Genomic DNA, 18,904 nt, shown 5'->3' on the forward strand with positions numbered 1-18,904 from the left:
CGACGCGGTGACGTCAGCAGCGCGCCGCGGGGGGGCGCTCTAGGCACGGCGAACCGTAGAGCTCAGCTCAAGGGGCGGGTGAAACCCCCGGGAACGGGGGGAGCTGGGCGAGGCCACGGGGAAAAGGGGGGGCGGTTTGCTTTTTTTTAAAATAATTATTTTCTAACGAACCGCAGCGTAAGAACCAACGCAAAGAATCCGAGAGCCACGTTTGCTTTATTGAAGGTCACTACACGACGTCAAGCAGTAAGGCAACAGGCGCCTGTCAGGAAGGGGCAGACAATGGGGACAGACGCGGGGACACACCGACACCTTTCCTATCGCCTACGAGCACCTACGGGGAGGGGAAAAAAACCCAACAAACCTCACCGAGCTAATTTTACCGCTCACAATATCCTAAGTCAATGCACCTTTTTGTTTTCAGTGAGAAACGGAGCATTGAGGAGCAGGACACCAGCCCCAGCATGACCCCGGGCGGCAGCTCGAGGCCTTGGCCAGCCACCGTCCTGTCCCCAAAAGGCTCTTTTCCACGTTAGTGTCACAAGTGTAGCAGCTATTTTGGCTACCGAAGAGAAGTCACAGCCAAAAGTTAAGCACTTTGTTATCTGGACAGGTAAAGCCGCAGCAGGCGCTAGCACTAGACATTAACTACGAACTACAAATCTTAAACTCATGCTGTACTCTGCGTGTAACCTACACGAAGTTGTAAACGTGACGCCGCGCCGAGACCCGCTGCAGGATGTAAGCTGTAAGGCACGCCTCCGCCCGGGCACACCGAGGCAGGTTTCTCATGCTATGGGAGATGTTTTTGGGTGCCACACCACTGCCTCCCCAGAGAGCAGGCAGCCCCACGCCGCCCTCCCGTGCAGGGGGTTTGCAGCTCCGGGCCGGCAGAGCCACGGCATGAGTGTCTCCAGCAATAGAGAGGTGGCTGGCTGGTATATTCAAGCCTTTCCCAGCACATCAAAGCCCATCCAAAACATTTAACAAAGGTCAATGTCTGAACCGGGAACGCTCTGCAGGGAGAGTGATCTCACTCACGTGCACTAAGCTCTGCAGTTAATGGCAATTCAGTATCCTGGATACGCTGCGCTTAATTACTGATTTTAGCTTGGACTACAGCCAGATTACACCCCAGATAAATTACCTTATGGTACAGTGTATGCTAGTTAACATGTAACTGTCTGTCCACCTTTATACCTCCCTCCCACCCTAACTGGAAAAAGACAAGAGTACGAACTCCACCAGCCTCTGTAGTTTTATGTCTACCAGACCTAATCTTAACTCTCCAGGTTTCATACTCTGATCTCTACCCTTATTAACACACATTAATAGATCTGAAGGTTGCCAGGCAGCCTCTCCGGAGCATCTCTGCCTCAGTCAAGAGCTGTAGCAGAACCTGAATTCCCAGCTTGCAGGGCATCATGCTACCACAGCCACCCGTGACACGGCGGGCTGACAGCGGGCTGGGTTGCCAGTCACATCCATGGACACTACAGGACACTATGTTTTTAGTTTAAAGGCAAACTGATCATTTCTTTTGTGAAAACAGATCTATCACCTCAGCTAAGCAAGCTACATACGCCGAAGCAGTAGGGTTGTATGTTCCAACCCCCCACAGCTGAGGTATCCTACGAGGAAGCAGAAAACCAAAAGAGAGCATCGTGCTGCTGCCAGTAACTTGCCAATAATGCAGCAGACACGGCCACCTCCTCAAACGTTTGTTCGGGAAGGGCAGAGCTCTGTGAAAAAGAAGTTGTTCATATGAGTAGGTGACACATCAGCTTTGTAGGCTGACATGAAAAAAAACAAAAGGGTTCTTTTCTGTTGATAAAATTCAGCCAGGTGTAGTGCAAATCTGGAGAAAGCAAGATCTTTCTCTGTGCTGAAACACGTGCTGCAAGTTAAAACGAGCCTGTGGCGGTGTGGGGAAGCAGAGCGGTAGTAAGTGGGCACTACGACAAGAGGAGAGAGAACAAATCATCCCAAACCACAGCACCCTCAGCCACCTCCCTCGCGGCCCGGCTGGGGCCCGTGGCGCACACCCACACATCACACGGGAGCCCTGGCAGAACGTTTCAGCGGGTGCTCTCCTCACTGCGACAGTCCGTCCTGCGGCCAGCCGTCGGGGCACAAGCATCGGGAGCGTTTATGGGAGCACTGGACCGAGGCTGAGCTCCACGTGATGGGTGAGCCAGATGACCTCAGAGGTATGATCGCCTTCCTCGCTGGGCCGGATTGGAGCAGCAAGGTTTTTAAACTCGTGCTTCATCTTGAAACTCACGGTCACTTCGCCCTCTTCTTTCTGTGGGGTGACCTTGATGAAAACTCCCACCTTATTGGCTTTTCTGAAGGCAATAACGCTGCAAGGCAGAAAACAAAAGAACACTGGGTCAGCCAAGTTCTCCCACAATTGTTCTGAGAGATTTATTCTGACATCACGTAAGAGGGATGCTCAGTTTATGGCCTGTGGGCTGAATACGCCCCACCAGAACAGCTGCCTGGGTTTGTAACTTACTCCCTGCTGCTCTTTCTGCAGGGGGCCCACAGCCCCTTCTGCCTCACGATCAGAATGTGGGTACCCCCCTCTATGCTGACCGCTGCTGGCTCATCCATCAAACAAAACATGCTACAGGTGTTATGTACCCAGAGCGCAACAGGGAAGGGCCAGAGTGCACAGGTCTAGCTGCTCTGTAAGAGGCTGCAGGACATATTCCATTTTGAAGGCTGGAAGCAACTCTGTCACACACCCTACTGCGTAGTTCTCACTGCTGCCATGAACCCTCTGCTTGCAAAGGGAAGGATTACAGAGTATTCCTGGACAGAATGAGTACCTCCGTCTATAACTCACACCTTGCCTCAAAGGGAAAAATGTCTCCTGAGTAGTCCAAACCACAAGCAGAAAGATTTGCAGTGCTGATCTCTGACCCCCCCCAAAAATCACCACCACCCCCATAAAGAAAATCTGAAAAAACCCCCAAACCCAAACCGAAACATGCTGAAGACAGAGAGAAGAGTGAGTTACTTAGTTGAAGTGCCAAGTTTTTAAGGGACAGGATCCCCACGAGACAGACAACACTCACTCAGGGTCATCCTGGAAGTCTTGAGGCTCTGCCAGCTCATCATATTCTGCCGCAGCATCTTTGCCAGCCAAAATAAGCTCCTTGGGAGGAACTGCCACCTGGAACAGAGCACGAGGAGAAGAACCTTTCAGCACTGATCACCACCTACACTGCGAGCAGCAGAGAGCCCTCCCCTTCTGCTTTACTATGGCTTAACAGAGAAGTGATTCATCCGCAGTTTCCCTCCACCCCAGTACCACCTGCTTACCCCTCCACCAGTGAAATCATGTATTTCTCCCTTGGGTTCTGGATCTCAATGAACAGACACGATTTCAAAATACTTTATGGGCTGATGTTTACATTGGTGTGTGTCATTTAAGCTCCAAGGAGGAAAATGCATCATAGCCAGCAGGGACTGAAGCACACATAAAAAGTGTGACCTGTGGCAGGATGAATGGGAGTGGAAAGCCTTGGAAGAGGCCAGGGCTCACACAGCAGGAGGGTACAATACCTTGGCAGTGCTGTTGATGTTGTCAGGGTCTCCTTCCTCGCACTCCAGCAGTGTGACATGTGTGATGTTCTCCACTGGATTGGTCAGAGTCAGAAGGACTTGGCTCTCCTGGGGAGATTCAGGAATCACAGTTCAAGAATCACTCTTAAAATTCATTGTTACTGTTAGCACCTCCATCTTCTGTGACTGATCAACACCTTCAAAAATTGCATCACATACACTCAAGGGATGGATAGTGAACACCCCCAGTCTGCAAGAAAGGTGCCAATGCCATGCAGTACTCTTAACATAAGAAATGCATATCTTTGGAATCTAGCCAAGATCTCAACTCCATACCTTTTATTCTTCAGATATTGGCATGTGCTTGTGATGTCAGACGTCACACTGCACACTAATCTACTCACACATAGTGACAAGTACATGCAGTGTTATTCCAACCACTCCCTTAAACCTTGAACTCTCTCTAAATGGAGTGAGTGAAGCCCTCAGGCAGCACCGCACCACGTCATCTTCCAAAAAAAATCCCACATCCACACCTCCCAGCTGTGCCTCACCCTAAGACATTTCTAGAAAAAAGTACTGACCTTCATGTAGCGCAGGTTGGGAATAGACATGATTCTCACTTCAGGGATATAGTTACTACAACAAGAACAAAGCAAGTAACCATGATGGACATTTTAGAAGACCAGGAAGCAAACCTACTACAGATAAGCTGAATAAATTAAAAAGGTGATTACACCACCCTAAGAGATGACACAATCATACAAGAAATCAAATAAAGAGTACAAAAGAAATTAAAATAGAAGGCATTAACTAAACAGGGATAGGTGGTTGTTCTCCCCAGTCCCCATATCTTACTTACACAGCAACCAGCTGGATCTTGAATTTGATAGATGTTGGATTGAATTCTGGTTTGCTCAGGTTATGTTCACATTTCTAGACAAAAAAAATACATTAGTCAGCACCAAAAGACAGTGTCCAGTCACACACCGAAGAATCAGAGCTGCAAGCACCCTGCCACTAGCCATGGCATTACCAGTCTCTAGCACAGTGCACATAAAAACTGCCTTGGGGTGCGTGTAGCCATAGCTGTGTCAAGCTACTGATTTGGAACCAGGCTTAAAAACATTTCGACACTGACTGCAGCAGGAAGAAGGCACAAATACCTGCAAGCCCTTTGATTGACACTCCAGAATCCATTAAAAAAACCCCAAACAGCTGGAACTCAAGACCAATCTCATAGGCTACTCTTCAAATACAGGCTCAGCCTGACATTACTTATTTCTGAGGAAATATCCTGCATTCTGCATCTTAAATGCTTGTAAGATTATTGCTCCATTACTCTGGGAACTAGACAAATATCCCTGCTTCACTGAGAAAGCAAGCAGCTTTTTGAAGACCATGGAGTAAGTCAACAGCAGAACCTGGATTTAATTCTTGCGTATCTTTGCTTCTCAGCCCTCTGCTTTTCTTCTCCAAAATATCCCCTTTCTCTAAGGGCATCTTCAGTACTCTGCACTGCCTCTCACTAATTTTGTTTGTTGACTTGATTTTTGTCTTTAGTAATAGCAGAAATTTTAATTCTGACTGTACTGGCAGTCTTCTCCAATTCCTTGGCTAAGCAAAGCACAGACCCCTATACAAACCCACCTTTCTATCTTTATGCATCTTTGACAATGTTGTCCCCCTTTCACAATCTTCATCACATCAGAGATGTGAGAGCCTCCCTCATCTCCTAGTGCTGTCACCAGTAATTTGGTTGAGAATTTTCAGCAACCAGAAGCATGTGAACAGCTTCTTTTAAAAATACACAGCCCATTTCCTGCAACCCAAGTTCTACGAGCCTAGAAAAAAAGTGCTTTTTTTTGTATTTAATTAGCTACCCGACAGCGCAGCGAACGCTTGATCAGGAGGTGCTTATGACGTGGGTAGAGCTGGGAAGCGCAGATCGGCTGGAAGTCAGGCTGCAGCAGGCGCTGACGCAGAGTCGTCACTGGGTGCACAATGGAAAGCAAGACCAAATTAATGTCTCACTCATGCACTGAAACTCGAGCTAGATTGTACATATATGCTGGCCTAAGAGCAATGTGCCATGCAGACATGCTACAATCTCCAAGAAACTTAATTTCACCTGCACCCAATAATTCAGAAGCCACCTGCAAGCATCACCATATCTAACAGTGAACAAATGGAAGGTAAAAGTTGTATAAAGGACTGCCCTGACTGGGCACAGTAACACGAGAGCAACGTCAGTGCCAGCCCAGGAGAAACAGGGGGCCCTGACCTCTATTCAAAGCTCAATTGGGGTGGAAACAGAATTCTGTAATCATCCAAAAAGTAAGTTCTTTCCCGCCAAGGGCAAATAGTTTTCACAGCTTTGTTACCCTCACAGCTGGGTGCTGCACGAGTAGAGTATACAGCCTCCCAGCAAGGAGTTTGCATAACTCAGTCTCGCACACAGAATTAGTGACTACATAGTTCCCAAGGCAAGGAAGTCCCAGCAGCCAAACTTCCCATGGGTTTCTCCCAAAAAATCAGGCTCCTCACTGTTCCCAGTGTCTAAGAGGCAGTGAGCCACCTGGCAGCCTTTCCCTCATTGCAGGGAACCACGGAAGTTATCTTCTTTACCAGCATCGTACTCTCACAATGCTGACAGTCTCAGGAGAAAAGGAGACCAAGATGATCTACTCCCTTCCATAAACCTTTCATGAATTAATTAATACTGTCAGACTTTGTAGGCCTGCAGGACTATTGAGAACATCTGTCCCACTTAGAGCCACCTCAGCAGGAAGTCCACATTGCTTCCTGTACCTGCTGTTTTATCCCATTTGCTCCCAAGTTTCATTGACTAATTTACAGTATTTGTGATTAAATCATGAGTCAGCTAAATAACTGGCAAGTGTACACAAGCTGTTCCAAGCTGATGTCAATGTAATGCGCAATTGTTACTTAACAGGTCAGTTTTGGTTCCAACTCCCCAGCAGCTCAGCTATGTCCTTGTTTCCTGCTATTATTTGAAAAAGGACGTCAGCTCTTTTCTCCATCCAAAAGTTGACATTTCACATGCAGAAAAATTAAGGTCAGTGAGAAAATGAAACAACTGTTAAGAAGCCTGATGTATTTGGCTCTGAGCTTTCCACATACAACATGAAGCTGAGGGTGCATTCAAAGTTACCATACAAAAAAAAAAAAAAAAAAAAAAAAAAAAATCACAAATTTCCCACCATTTCAATCCCTGCATAAAAATGACTAAAATCTCAGGCCATTAGGAACCCCACAGACAAGTTTCCAGGCACTGCCCATGTTATAAAATGTAAGGGCAAAAAGTGGCAGAACATGAAGGTGTTTACCTTCTGTCAGATTGATTGGTCTTGTGTAGTAATCCTCAGGAAGAGGCTCCACTTCTTCCACTGCATCAGCTGGCTCAATCTTGATCTCCTTCTGGTCCTCTCCTTCTTTCAGGCTGAAGTAAAGTGAGGGACAACTCGGTCATAAAATATGGCACATGTGCTCTGACGGACAGCAACGGCAGCAACCGCATTATAACACAGAAGGCAGCGAGAGCTGAGACTGCAAGACAATACTAACTGCACAGGGACGTGAGCAGTCACTCGTTTCTCTTAGGAGAAAGCAAAGCATCTGGAGCTGCTGCACAGAGACACCCGAGGATCTGACATCTCCCTAACCTCCAAAGAAGAAAGCTCCTTTCACTGCTATCTGGCAATATGTTCATTATCTTTCTGAAGTTGCTTTATTGCTCTCTTGCCTACACCTCCTATCCTTTCCACAAAGGTTAATCCCAACCTTGATACTCACGAGAGTCCAGCGAGGGCACTGATAGGTGCTCCGGGCCTCTGGCGTTGAAGCCTCGTTCCAAGGCCATATTTGTCCTACAAGGAAAAAAAAGCCTGTCAGCTTCAGGCCTGCTTCCTGCAAGGACAAAAAGACCTACTGCAAACTCATCCTTTGAGCTGCATGACAAGCATAGGGAGACAAGCAAAGGAAAGCAAAAAGGGAAAGGTATTCAATGCTTCCCAAGATTTTTTTTTTTCCCTGCTCAAACTGTTAGTAAGGAGAAAGCAATTACCACCGCGCTGCAGACAAGGAGACACAGATGTATGTGGCTACCACTTATAAAGCTTTTGCTCTTTCCTTAAATCACCAGCCTGCACTACTGACACGTTTTCCCTTGATCTTCTCTTCGGAGCAATCGCATGTCAAAGTAGTGCAGAATGAGCTCAACTGCCAGAAGAACTGGGTCGACGTGGGTACGCATCCATCTGAAATGCCCTGTAGCACTACTCGAAGCAGCTGGAAGGTTCAGCCTCCTACAAACCTTGTTACCTACAGGTCTCTCTTGCCAGACAACACCAATTGGCAGGAACAGCTGAGCTGCTCCTCAGCTTTCTACAGCTGAACTGTACACAGGGTGCTTGGAGGCAGAAATCTTCCCTCTGGGCGGGACTGAAAACCTGAATTCTCACCAAACGAGAAATCTGAGCATTAGCCTACCCTGGTGACTTTTCAAGGATCAGAAGATTAATGTTAGTGCCATTTGCCTCAGGCAGACAGATGGCTGTGTCTGAGCCAAGCTTTGTGAAGGACTGCTTTTCAAGTGTACATTACTTACCCAAAGACACTGCCCTGTTTGTAAACTAACAAAAAATACTTTTTTTTGTAACAAATGCTACCCTCTAACTAGTTAGCCTTCACGTGCGTTCGTTCTAGGCACATCCAAGTCAGAGGCCCTGAGGCAAGGTGAAGAGTAGGATCTGTTACTCCCCTTCAGTTGGTACCATGAGAGCTTTAACACCAGCAGAAACTGTGAAAAGACTTACCACTACGTGTATAGTGTGTTGCTGCGGAGAGCCCCCAAAATAGCAGCAGGTAGCAACGGAGACAAAAAATGCAGCCATAAGACACAAGCAAGGGCACAGAGCAAGCACAGTTAATTGAGAAGTAGCAAGCATATGCAGAGTCACCCAGCTAAACAAAGTAAGTAAGCATTTACCTGCCAGTTAAAATAAACAAGTCATTCAGGCCACAACCAAGTCTTAAGGTTAATTTCAGTTGAGACTTCATGCAGAAAAGTGCCAGACAATCCTGATCTAACTGTTCCTGAGCTGTGGCATGCAGCTGTCCTGAGAAAGAGCTACCACTGGTATTGTGAGTGCAGTTGCACTGCATTTCAATGCTGGATAACATACTCCTTTGCACGGCAAGGGTAAAGCCTGCTGGCGTTATCAGAGATGACATCAGAGAGTGAGACAATGTAATACACAACAATGGGTGTAAAGCTACTTGTCCCTAAAGAAACCCATGTGTCCTAGCACATTTTCTTCACACTCTTCTCAATTAAAAAAAAAAAAAAAAAAAGCTGAGCAGCCCTATCATGCTACCAACTATCTAGCTGAGGCTGTTGTGAAACACTTCTGCTCAGAGAGCACTGTACTCCCAGCTCACCGAAAAGGCCAGGGGCATGTAGTTTCGGCGTCGCACCAGCTTCTTCCGGTCCCGCTCAATCTTCTCCTTCTGAGCCAACTGCTGGTAGTATTCAACCAGTTTGTTAATCTGGAGGGATGAAAAGGAACAGATACCCAGTGAATGGGGAACAAATGCCAGACCAGCTGCAGTATTTGTTTGTGAACAAGCTGGGGTTCCTGCTACTTGTTTCACTCTGTTCCTAGAACTAGCTCTATTTTGAAGGATAGACATTAAAGAAGCCTGCGTGTCTTAACCCACACCGTGGGTGACAAACTGACCCTCCTTTGGGAATGACGTCTACCAGAGAGCAGTGTCCAATTCTCACCTTGCAGTTAGGCAACTGAGACTTTGTTCACACATTTGCCATGACTGGACAGAGTTATGTCACGTGGCCAAAACCAAGCAATTTGCATTAGGGGAGAAAACATCATTTCCCCCCCGCCCCGAGGGTGATCACATTTAGTGTAGAGCCTTAACTGGTGACAGGGAAGGGTAGTAAAGGTGCAGTTCTGTTTTCCAGATCCTAGACACGCTCTTGGTCGGAAAACAGCTTCTGTTCACATACATACGCAGCATATTCATTGGTGTTGTTTTAACAGCACTATTAGATATGATGTCTGCAAATGAGTTTCTTCTGAAAAGGAGATTTTATACTACGACATCCATGGGAGAGCCTCTAAGAGGCCTTTCTTCCACTGAATTCAGTCAATGTGGAGATTAAGAACTGGAACTGGTATCTGAAGGATTATACAGACGCAGAAAAAGTGATTGAGAGGGCCTGGGCTCTTCTTAGCTGATTCATCTCAGCCTAAGCTCAGCTTTCCCCTTCACTCACCCTCTGTGTGTGAGGATTCTCCGGCTCCTGCCAGCCACCACTAGCTGCACAAGAAAGAGAAAATAAAGAGTCCTCAGGAGAAGATTTCCAGACTCACACAGAAATCACATCTAACATCCAACTATCTTGGTTTTACTCGTGAAATATAACATTCCCTATTTTTGCTACACTTACCATTGCCATTCTTTGGGTTCATGCCTGCACAAATACACACCTCTGAAAGCTTTTCACAAGCAGGTTTGGGCTAAAGGTGCTTCACCAGCTTTTATACTGTGTTTTTAAACAACTGCTGTTTGAGAGATACTCAGAACAGCACCTAAGAGTCACTTTAGCAGCAGATACATGAGTTTACAAGAACTCTTGTTACTGGCTGTCCATGTCCCTGCATCTTCAGCTCCCAGTCTTCAGTCACATCAACACTGCTTGGTCTACTCAGCCCCATTTCTGGAGACCAACAGATATTTTCTGCATGTCTTATGCACCAAATAGATGAACGCTATGTTCCAGTGCTGTTGTGAAGAGAAAAACCAAGTACACTCACTAGCAACTCTGGAATAAGCCTAAGTGAACACAAGCGACAGAAAATAAATTAGATATTGATGCTGTCAGACTGAGCGGCTTCAAAGACTCTGAAGGTATACAAACAAGATCTCAACTGTGGGAGAATGCACCAACTAAAAAAGCCCTTTGTTTGACAGCTTTATCACTAGTCAGGTACGAGCATGGAAGTGGGTCACATGTTCCACTAACTCATCTCAGCTCTTCAAAGGAAAGTTCAGCATAAACCGTTTTCCTGTGAATTTCAAACTGTGACTCCAAACCTAGACCGTATTATGTATATTGTATAGCCAGAAACTAATCTGATTATCCGTTGCCTTCAAAACACATACTGGGCTCCTGCTGTCACGCAGTTTTCTGTCTTTGACTGTCACTTACCAACAGACTTGTCTGCCATGCCAACATCCCGGGAAGTCCAGCGGCAAAATCCACAGGCCAAATAATATGCTTTCTTCATGGTAGTCTTGGCTGGGTCGTCAGGGAGCGGAGCAGGAATGCTCGTGGCCCGAGTGGAAAGGGTGTGCATGCAGCAGGGGCAGTCAAAGCAGTTAGCACACCTGTAAAGAGGAAGGTCTATAAGACAGTGCTCTGACAAGGGTCCCAGGCTGAGGATAATGTTCTCAACAAGCAAATCAAGATTAAACCAACAGACTTTTTTATCTTATGCAACAGCATTAGGAAAAGGGCAACAGAGCCATCAGTGGGAACAGGAGTGAACATAAGAATGGCAACAGTGAGAAATACTGGGTGATACTAAAAAATCCTTTGTATTATGAGAGCAGGTCATCAAAAAAACCTAAAATACACAAGATACCTCATGGGAAGACACTTATTCCCCAAAACAGACTAAAAGGTAATAAGAAGTGATGTAATTTTTGAAGAGAGTTTCAGATAAACACCGTCAGGTGTTGATTAAAGAAGGAGCTGTATAAAATAGGGAGTCTTAACGAAAAAACCTAAAGCAACCTTACCTATTCTTTTTCAGCTTGGCTTCAGCTGAAGGCATGTTTTCCAGGCAGCTAGGGCAGTAGTGAGAGTCCACCTGATGAACAAGACAGTCACATCATGCTTCCTGGCACACATTTGTCTAGACAGCATGCTGGGAGCAGCCTGAAAGTCTGCCGCACGATTTAACAAGGCTTTCTGTCTGGCGACAGACAGGTGAAGTCAGGGAAGACTTGAGACATTTTTTGGTATCTGAAATCTTAGCCCATCTCAGCCAGATTTTGATCTTTAATAACGTAAATCAGAAGGTTTCTTAAGCCAGGATAGATTAAACTATTCTGCCTAGTAAATGAGAAAAGGATAACTGGGTGTGGACCTTTTGCAGTTACCAGAATTTCATTTTTCAGCTTGAACAACATGCTGTTTTCTATTTATGTCTAAATTTATGCTGCCCTTGTAGTTACACTGGTCAGATACCCAGACATTTCAGAAAACGTTTTGTATCTGTCTGCTGTCACAAACTAATTTTGTCAATTAAAACAGTAGTAAGAAGGGGGTCCTCTTCTTGAAGGGGAAAATAAATCAATTATTAAACATGGAAATGCACAACGACTACACTCCTCACACTATAGCAAATTCACAATGGATGCAGCGTGGGGACTCTTTGGGGGCTTTAACACTTCCAAAGAGATATCTCGTCTGAGATCTGGGTTCCATGGTCATTCTTTTAAGGTTTTTCAAATCTATCATAATTTCTTAATTCACCCAGACTTCCACAAAATCAATTTTACCAATTTCAATATGGCAGCACTCCTGGCAGGCCCCCGCGCACTGGCAGCCTGATGATATTCTGCAGCTTAAGGCTCCAGCCATTCCTGGACAAGGAACAAACCCTCCACAGCAGAAGTCCCACTGTATAACCTGGGGAAATGCTTGTCCAGGTGGAAATAACCTCACACCAAACACTCTCAACCCCGACTCCATTCTCAAAAGCAGTACGATGCTCTCCAGCCTCAGCACACCGCCTTGCCAGAAGCGTGGGTTTTGTTACTTTGCTGCGAATGCCACCACATCCAGCAGATCTCGGGAAGCCTTGGGGGCCGTCCGAGAGCAGTTCTCCCCCCGTGACACAGCACCAGCCCAAGCCCAGTTTTTTTCCCCACGGAGGGGTGTGGGTGGATGGGTGGGTGTCCCTGCCCCTCCCCGGGCGGGCCCGATGGGGATGTGTGTGTGAGGGGATCCTTGTGCCCCACCGGATGGGCCTTACTGAGGGCTGGGGGGGCGGCAGTGTGTCCCTGCTGCCCCGGGCGGGCCCCACGGACGGGCGGCTTCCACCCTACAGGCCCTATGCGGGGGGGGACATCCCCTACGAGGGGAAACCGCCCCTCGAGGCAGCCCCCACCCCTAGGTCGCGCGCCTCAGCCAATCACAACCCGAAGTCCACCGACGGACAGGCGTGCCGAGCCAATCCAACGCAAGGCACCGCCCCTTCCCTCATCCTCTGCCAATCGCCCCGCTCCATGGAGGCACCGCTGTGCCCACCCCTTAGCCGCACCACCGGCCAATAGGAAAGCAGACAGCGCGTGAGCGGCAGAAGAACAACCCAATCGATGCGCGCAGAAAGGGCAACGTCCCGCCCCATCCCACCCGGGCTGCGGGCGCGGCGCGGCCGGGCCGCCGTTACCTCGTGCGAGACGCACTCGAGGGAGCGGAGCTCGCTGCAGTACCGGCAGAAGTACAGCTGCGACAGCGGCGCCCGCATCTCCTTCTCGCCGCGCACCAGGTACAGCACCCGCTCCGACTGCAGCAGCGACGCCATCTTGGGAGGGAGGCGGCCGCCGCCGCGCCGCCGTCAGGCACCGCCGTCAGACGTCACCGCGCCGCCCCGCCCACGTGACCCCGCGGGAGGGGGCGGTGGCTGCAGCCTGTAATGGCGGTCGGTCGGCGAGGGGCCCGGCGGCGGGAGCTCTCCGCCCGTGCTCCAGCCGTCCCGGCGGTCGTGCTTCGCCCCCTCCGCAGCGCTGCCCCTCGGCTGCCCCAGGGCCTGGCGTTGCCCGTGCCCGGGAGGAAGAGCAGCCGTGCCCTGGGCCTGCCCGTGGCGGGGTCCTGGGCCCCTCCCCTGCGAGGCCGAATGCTCCGCCCTGGGCTGGCAGGGGGAGCTGCTGGGCGAGCGGGGCCGGCAGCCTGGCTGCTTCACACACCCCAGCACTGTTTGTAACACCCTTTCCTGCGCTGTTCCTGTTCCCTTTCCCTGAGCCTTTGCTCGCACTTTCTTCGCTGCCCACATTCCCCTCTGAGCCCACAAGGTGCCAGGCTAATTCATACCCCAGAGGTGTCTCACGGTTGCTAAGATGGGATCCTCACAAAAACAAACATCCTTGTGCAGTGGGATCAGCAGAAAAGCATGAGTTCTCCATGCAATCCCAAGCACAAATGCAGGCTGGGTGATGAGTGGATTGAGAGCAGCCCTGTGGAGGAGGACTTGGGGCCATCAGTGGATAGAAAACTGAGCCAGCAATGTGCACTCGCAGCCCAGAAAGCCAACCGTGTCCTGGGCTGCATCAAGAGCAGTGTGGCCAGCAGGTCGAGGGAGGGGATTCTCCCCCTCTTCTCTGCTCCCATGAGACCCCCCACCGCAGTGCTGTATCCAGCTCTGAGGGCATCAACATCAGAAGGACACGGACCTGCTTGAGCGGGTCCAGAGGAGGCCACAAAGATGATCAGGGGCTGGAGCACCTCCCCTGTGAGGACAGGCTGAGAGAGTTGGGAGGGTTCAGCTGGAGAAGAGAAGGCTCCAGGGAGACCTTAGAGCGCCTCCCAGGACTTAAAAGGGCTACAGGAAAGGTGGGGAGGGACTCTATCAGGGGGTGTAGGGATAGGACGAGGGGAATGGTTTTAAACTGAAAGAGGGGAGATTTAGATTAGGTATAAGGAAGAAATTCTTTGCTGTGAGGGTGGTGAGACACTGGCACAGGTTGCCCAGAGAAGCTGTGGCTGCCCCCTCCCTGGAAGGGTTCAAGGCCAGGTTGGACGGGGCTTTGGGCAACCTGGGCTAGTGGAAGGTGTCCCTGCCCACAGCAGGGGAGTTGGAACTGGATGATCGTTAAGGTCCCTTCCAACCCAAGCCATTCTATGATTTCTATGCTGTGCTGTTCTGTGTGTCCAGAGGGCAGAGCCTGCATTAGCAAACCACTCTGGTTTGCTCCTAGGCATGCTGCCCAATCGTCTGTCACGGCCTGGCCTGTGGCATTGTTTCTCCATTCTCACCCCCATACGCTCAGTCCGCACAGAGCCTCAGGCCTCTGCCCGCTGCTTGCCTGTGTGGCTCCAGAGGAAACCCCTGCCCACAAGGTTCCGCTCTGCTTGCGATAAAAACCCCACGTGCTTTTTATCCAATAGCAACAGCTGGAGGGGGACACACTGTTGGGGTGTCAGAGAGGAGGCTGCTGGCTGGCTGCCTGTGCACTGCTCCTGGGGGAGCGGGGAGCTGCATGCCCGGGAAGTGCCCAGAGGCCAGGGGTGTCTGAGGGCATGTGGTAGTGGTTTCTACCACTGGGACTCTGGCAGGTTCCCCCAGGAAAGGCAGGGGTGAAGGGTGCAGTGCATGGGTCCCCCTGCGGGTGACACCAGGCGGGAAAATCAGAGCATCCCACCTTGCTTCCCAGGGCCAGTCAGGAATTGCTGCTGCTGGCTTTGCCCTTCAGCATCACCGACAGAGCAGAATCCTCCACTGAGCAGCGGAAACACCGTTCCCAGCCGGTGGGCCGAGGTCTGCCACGTCCCTGGAGGTGCTCTCTGCTCGTGTCCATGTGTATCAACCCTGCCCCAAAGCCCTGGGGAGCGCTGGCTGGCCCCTTGCTGCTGGGGTTTTATGGAGGCTCTCGGCGTTTTGCTTTTCCCTCCTGCCCCGGGCCTCGGAGCCAAGTGGGTGCATGTGAGCGCTGCTGTTGGTGAGGCAGGAGGGGAACGGGGCAAAGGAAAAGCCCTTTATTCAGCTGTTATGCTGTGAAATGTCCCCACGGTGCTTCCCTGGCACCTGAGACCTCTGGGTTTGGCTCCAGATGGTCTCCCCCAAGTGGGACCCCGTCCTGGGGCGGGGGGTGGGGGGGATGAGCAGGAGTGTGCTCTTGCTTTAGCCCGGTGCAGAAAAAATGGCCTGCCCTGCCCTGCCCTGCCCTCTCCTCTCCTCTCCTCTCCTCTCCTCTCCTCTCCTCTCCTCTCCTCTCCTCTCCTCTCCTCTCCTCTCCTCTCCTCTCCTCTCCTCTCCTCTCCTCTCCTCTCCTCTCCTCCCCCGTCCTCCCTTCCCCTTCTCTCCCTCCCGTCCCCCCTCCCCTGCCGCCCCCCGCGGGCGGGGCCGGGCGAAGGCTCCCTCCCCCGGCGGGGATCCTGCGCTGCCGCCGCTTCTCGCCGGAGCTGGAGCCGGGCAGCGCCGCAGGTAGGGGGGCGCGGGCAGGCAGGGCAGGCAGGGCTGGCAGGGCAAGCAAGGCAGGCAGCTGCTGCCGCCTCTCCCCCGCAACGGGGGCTCGTCCCCCCTCTCCCCGGGCTGCTGGAGCCTGGGGCGGGCGGGGGGGGTGCTCACCCCGGTGCTCTCGGTTGTTTCATTCAGCTGCCCGGCCCCCCCGGCCCGGTGGAGGGCGGTTGGGACCCGTGGAAGGGTGGTGGGAGGAAAGGCAGTGAGGAGAGGTGCCCAGGTCTGTGCCCTGCTGCTAATTAAGTCATTAACACCGTGACTCAGCAGGAGGCACCGCGGAGGGGGGACAGGAGGTGCGAGGCTCCCCCGAGGCGAGGGGGGCTCAGGCTGCCCCGGTCCCATCGTTTCTCCATCCGATGACCCGCTGGTGAGTGACCAGCAGGACGCCCGGTTGTGGCTTTGCTTTATCAGCTCCTTTAACAACGGTAGCAATTAACAGGGAAGTTTTTCCCTGGGCTTTTATCCAGCTGCATCAAAGCACTCTATAAATCCTGGGGCTTCTCGAAGGAGCCTTTACCAAAGCTCTTTGCTCTCAGAGGAGCCCAAGGCCAAGGCTGGACGTGGCCGCAGGGGTCTCCCTGGGGAGAGCAGCGGGGTGCTCAGAGTAATGGGGGGGTTTCTGGCTATGGGAGGGATGGAAGGAACTGCCCCATCACCCCTCTGCTTCTCCCTTGCAGGATGCACCTCCCTGACCCCGCAGGTCCTGCCGCCCTCCCCAAGCACATCCTGGACATCTGGGTCATCGTCTTGATCATCCTGGCCACCATCCTCATCATGACAGCCCTGGTGCTCTGCCCGGCCACCGCCGTCATCATCTACCGGGTACGGACTCACCCCACACGCAATGGCATCGTGTGAGGTGGAGGTGGAGGCAACGAGGGACAGCCAGCTCGCTGGGCAGGGGGCCACAGCTGTGGGACCCTGTACTGGGGACCCCGCAGAGCCCAATGGGGCACCCCGAGAGCTGGGGAGAGATGGGCAGGAGCTGGGGTGGGCCAGTACCCAGCCGCCTGCCCCTGAACCTGGCTCTCACTGGGTGAACCTGTTGCCTCCTATTTACCCACCGCGCTCATGGGGACCGTCAGGGAGATGGTGGCCTGGGCACCAGCAGGGAGATGTGTGACTTTGCAGATATGTTCGGCTAGAAACGACTCGTTCCCATGAGGCAGGCAGGCTGGTCTTGCCTTCACTGGTGACCCTGTCTCATCCCAGACAGGCAGCAACAAGTGGAAATGCCTGGCAAAGTTATTTCTTCTTTGGAGTCCCAGCTGTTGGGGTGGTTGGGAAAGAAGGGTCAGAGCAAGATGGATGTGGCTTCTGGTTGGGCATTCGGAGACTCGGCTAAAAGCATCGGTGACAGAGCCTGTCCTGACTGCACAGCAGATGTGCAGCTGGCATCAGTTTCTCCTCTGTCAGATACCTGCTGAAATTGTACGAAAACACTATGGGATGTTTGGTTCCTCTGGGTCTTGTGGGGCAGACGAGTGTGGGCAGCTCCTGCCAGCTCCTGCCAGCCTGCCTGCCCACACGCCGGCTGCGCTCGCTGCTCCTGCCGATGGTGAGGGCCCACATTGCTGGCCCTGTTGGGGGGGTCTGTATGCCCCTTGCCTTGGTAGGCAAAGCAGGAGGAGCAGAGGGGCTCATGCCCAGGCGGTGGCAGGGGACCATGTGAGCTCCTACATTGCCCCTTCCTATGAAATAAATGGACTTTATTCTACATGTGAGCGAGTCGTGCTGCTCTGTCCACACTGCGGATGGGTCCGGGTGCCCATGTGTAGGATCCAAGATGCTTTGCAGCCTCTCCAGAAACCCTCCCCGTGCTGACCTCCTGCCACCACCTTGGCTCGAGGCCCCCGGGGTTCTTGCCCAGACTTTGAGCCTGCTGGCCGCAGCCCCGTGGGAGGCACACTGCCAGCCCGGCCCCAGCTCCTGGGGTGCAAACCCGAATCTGGCTGCGATAGTGGCAGCAACCGTCAGACAGTGAGCGGGAAGGATCCACAGGGACTTTCTGACAGCAGTGACAGCTGATTTTCTCCTGCTCGGGTGACCAGAATCGCTCCCTCCCTGCCAGCCTCTTGTTCCGGGCTCTGGTGTGCAGCAGGAATCCTGGGGCTGAAACAGCGTCCAGGTGACTCACGGTGATAAGTGTCATGAATAATGCGATGAATATGTCTGGGATGTGGGGAAACACTATGGTGATGCTGGTGGGAATTGTTTAAATTCTCTGCTGGTGTTGGAAATCCTGCGTCCAACCCCTGTACAGCTTGTTCCATGACAGCCGGCATTAGGTTTGCTTTTGGCGTTGGGCTGGAGGGGCAGACGATTCCCAGGGAAGCAGGACCTTGGGCGAATGCCTCCCGTCCTGGGGAGGGAGCCCAGCACGGGGATGCAGCCCCTGGAGAACAAAACTGCCTGCGCTGGAGCCGTGGGCTGCGGTTGTGCTGGGGAGGAAGCAGACATGTATTCCTTGCTTGGCCCAGAAACAAATTTCTGTTTCGAGCTGTTGTCTCTCTCTTCCCCTCTCAAGTTGCGGAATTTGAGGCAAATAACCAGAGTTATTGTCCTGTTGTTCCCCCTCTCTCCCTCCCTCCCTGGCACGGCACTGTGGCGGCAGCTGGAGGAAATTAGGGCTGTGCTGGGTGGGAGCAGCCCCAGCTCTGCCTCCCCCCGCCGTGCTCCACCCCAGCGTCCCTTCCCCGGGGACACCATCGCGTGTGGGGACAGCCAGTGGCATCTGGCACCAGGAACCGGAGCTGAGCCGCTTCGCTGTAAGAGGAATAGGGAAGAAACCACAAATATTGGAGTGGTTTGAGAAGGAAGCCTGGTTTGGAGCAAAACACCCGAGGAAAAGCATGCAATCCCCCCCTGTGCCTGCAGCCATGCCCGGTGGCTGTTTCCACCTCCCCATGCCCCTTGTCATGAGCAACCGGGGGGGCAAGAGGTTTCCTTTCACTGTAGGAGTTTTCTGGGAAGTTTCAAGCCCATGGCAAACATTTCCAGGAAAGGTATTGCAAAGCCTTGGAAAGACGAGCTTGCTC

The 18,904-nt window shown here is 51.7% G+C and overlaps 2 protein-coding genes across 3 annotated transcripts; one reads left to right on the top strand and one right to left on the bottom strand.

The window, feature by feature from the left end:
* Positions 1-197: 197 nt before the first annotated feature.
* Positions 198-13,412, bottom strand: DCTN4 (dynactin subunit 4). 2 transcript variants are annotated; one of them, XM_074838131.1, is made up of 14 exons: positions 13,080-13,412; positions 11,422-11,492; positions 10,829-11,007; positions 9,893-9,936; positions 9,037-9,144; positions 8,412-8,432; positions 7,390-7,463; positions 6,924-7,036; positions 5,457-5,566; positions 4,436-4,509; positions 4,158-4,212; positions 3,574-3,681; positions 3,084-3,181; positions 198-2,363 (listed from the first exon to the last, which is right to left on the bottom strand). In XM_074838131.1, exons 1-14 carry the CDS (start codon positions 13,212-13,214, stop codon positions 2,150-2,152), a joined length of 1,404 nt encoding a protein of 467 aa, XP_074694232.1. In that variant the 5' UTR covers positions 13,215-13,412; the 3' UTR covers positions 198-2,149. The 2 variants fall into 2 exon arrangements, with proteins under 2 accessions (XP_074694232.1, XP_074694233.1); XM_074838132.1 differs by lacking the exon at positions 8,412-8,432 and having other exon boundaries at positions 13,080-13,400.
* A 2,293-nt stretch (positions 13,413-15,705) lies between these two features.
* On the top strand, positions 15,706-17,585 carry SMIM3 (small integral membrane protein 3). The gene is made up of 2 exons (XM_074838133.1): positions 15,706-15,830; positions 16,544-17,585. Exon 2 carries the CDS (start codon positions 16,545-16,547, stop codon positions 16,722-16,724), a length of 180 nt encoding a protein of 59 aa, XP_074694234.1. The 5' UTR covers positions 15,706-15,830; position 16,544; the 3' UTR covers positions 16,725-17,585.
* The last annotated feature ends 1,319 nt before the right edge of the window (positions 17,586-18,904 follow it).

The sequence above is a fragment of the Strix aluco genome, chromosome 13 (assembly GCF_031877795.1).
Source record: "Strix aluco isolate bStrAlu1 chromosome 13, bStrAlu1.hap1, whole genome shotgun sequence".
Lineage (NCBI taxonomy): Eukaryota > Metazoa > Chordata > Aves > Strigiformes > Strigidae > Strix > Strix aluco.

What these genes read in the sequence shown, in the direction of transcription:
- DCTN4 (XM_074838131.1), bottom strand. Translation starts at nt 13,214, where the DNA reads ATGGCGTCGCTGCTGCAGTCGGAGCGGGTGCTGTACCTGGTGCGCGGC. An exon ending in TCGAGTGCGTCTCGCACGAG is followed by an intron (nt 11,493 to 13,079) that starts GTAACGGCGGCC and finishes CTTGTTCATCAG; the next exon opens with GTGGACTCTCACTACTGCCC. An exon ending in AAGATCCAGCTGGTTGCTGT is followed by an intron (nt 4,213 to 4,435) that starts GTAAGTAAGATA and finishes TTCTTGTTGTAG; the next exon opens with TAACTATATCCCTGAAGTGA.
- SMIM3 (XM_074838133.1), top strand. Translation starts at nt 16,545, where the DNA reads ATGCACCTCCCTGACCCCGCAGGTCCTGCCGCCCTCCCCAAGCACATC.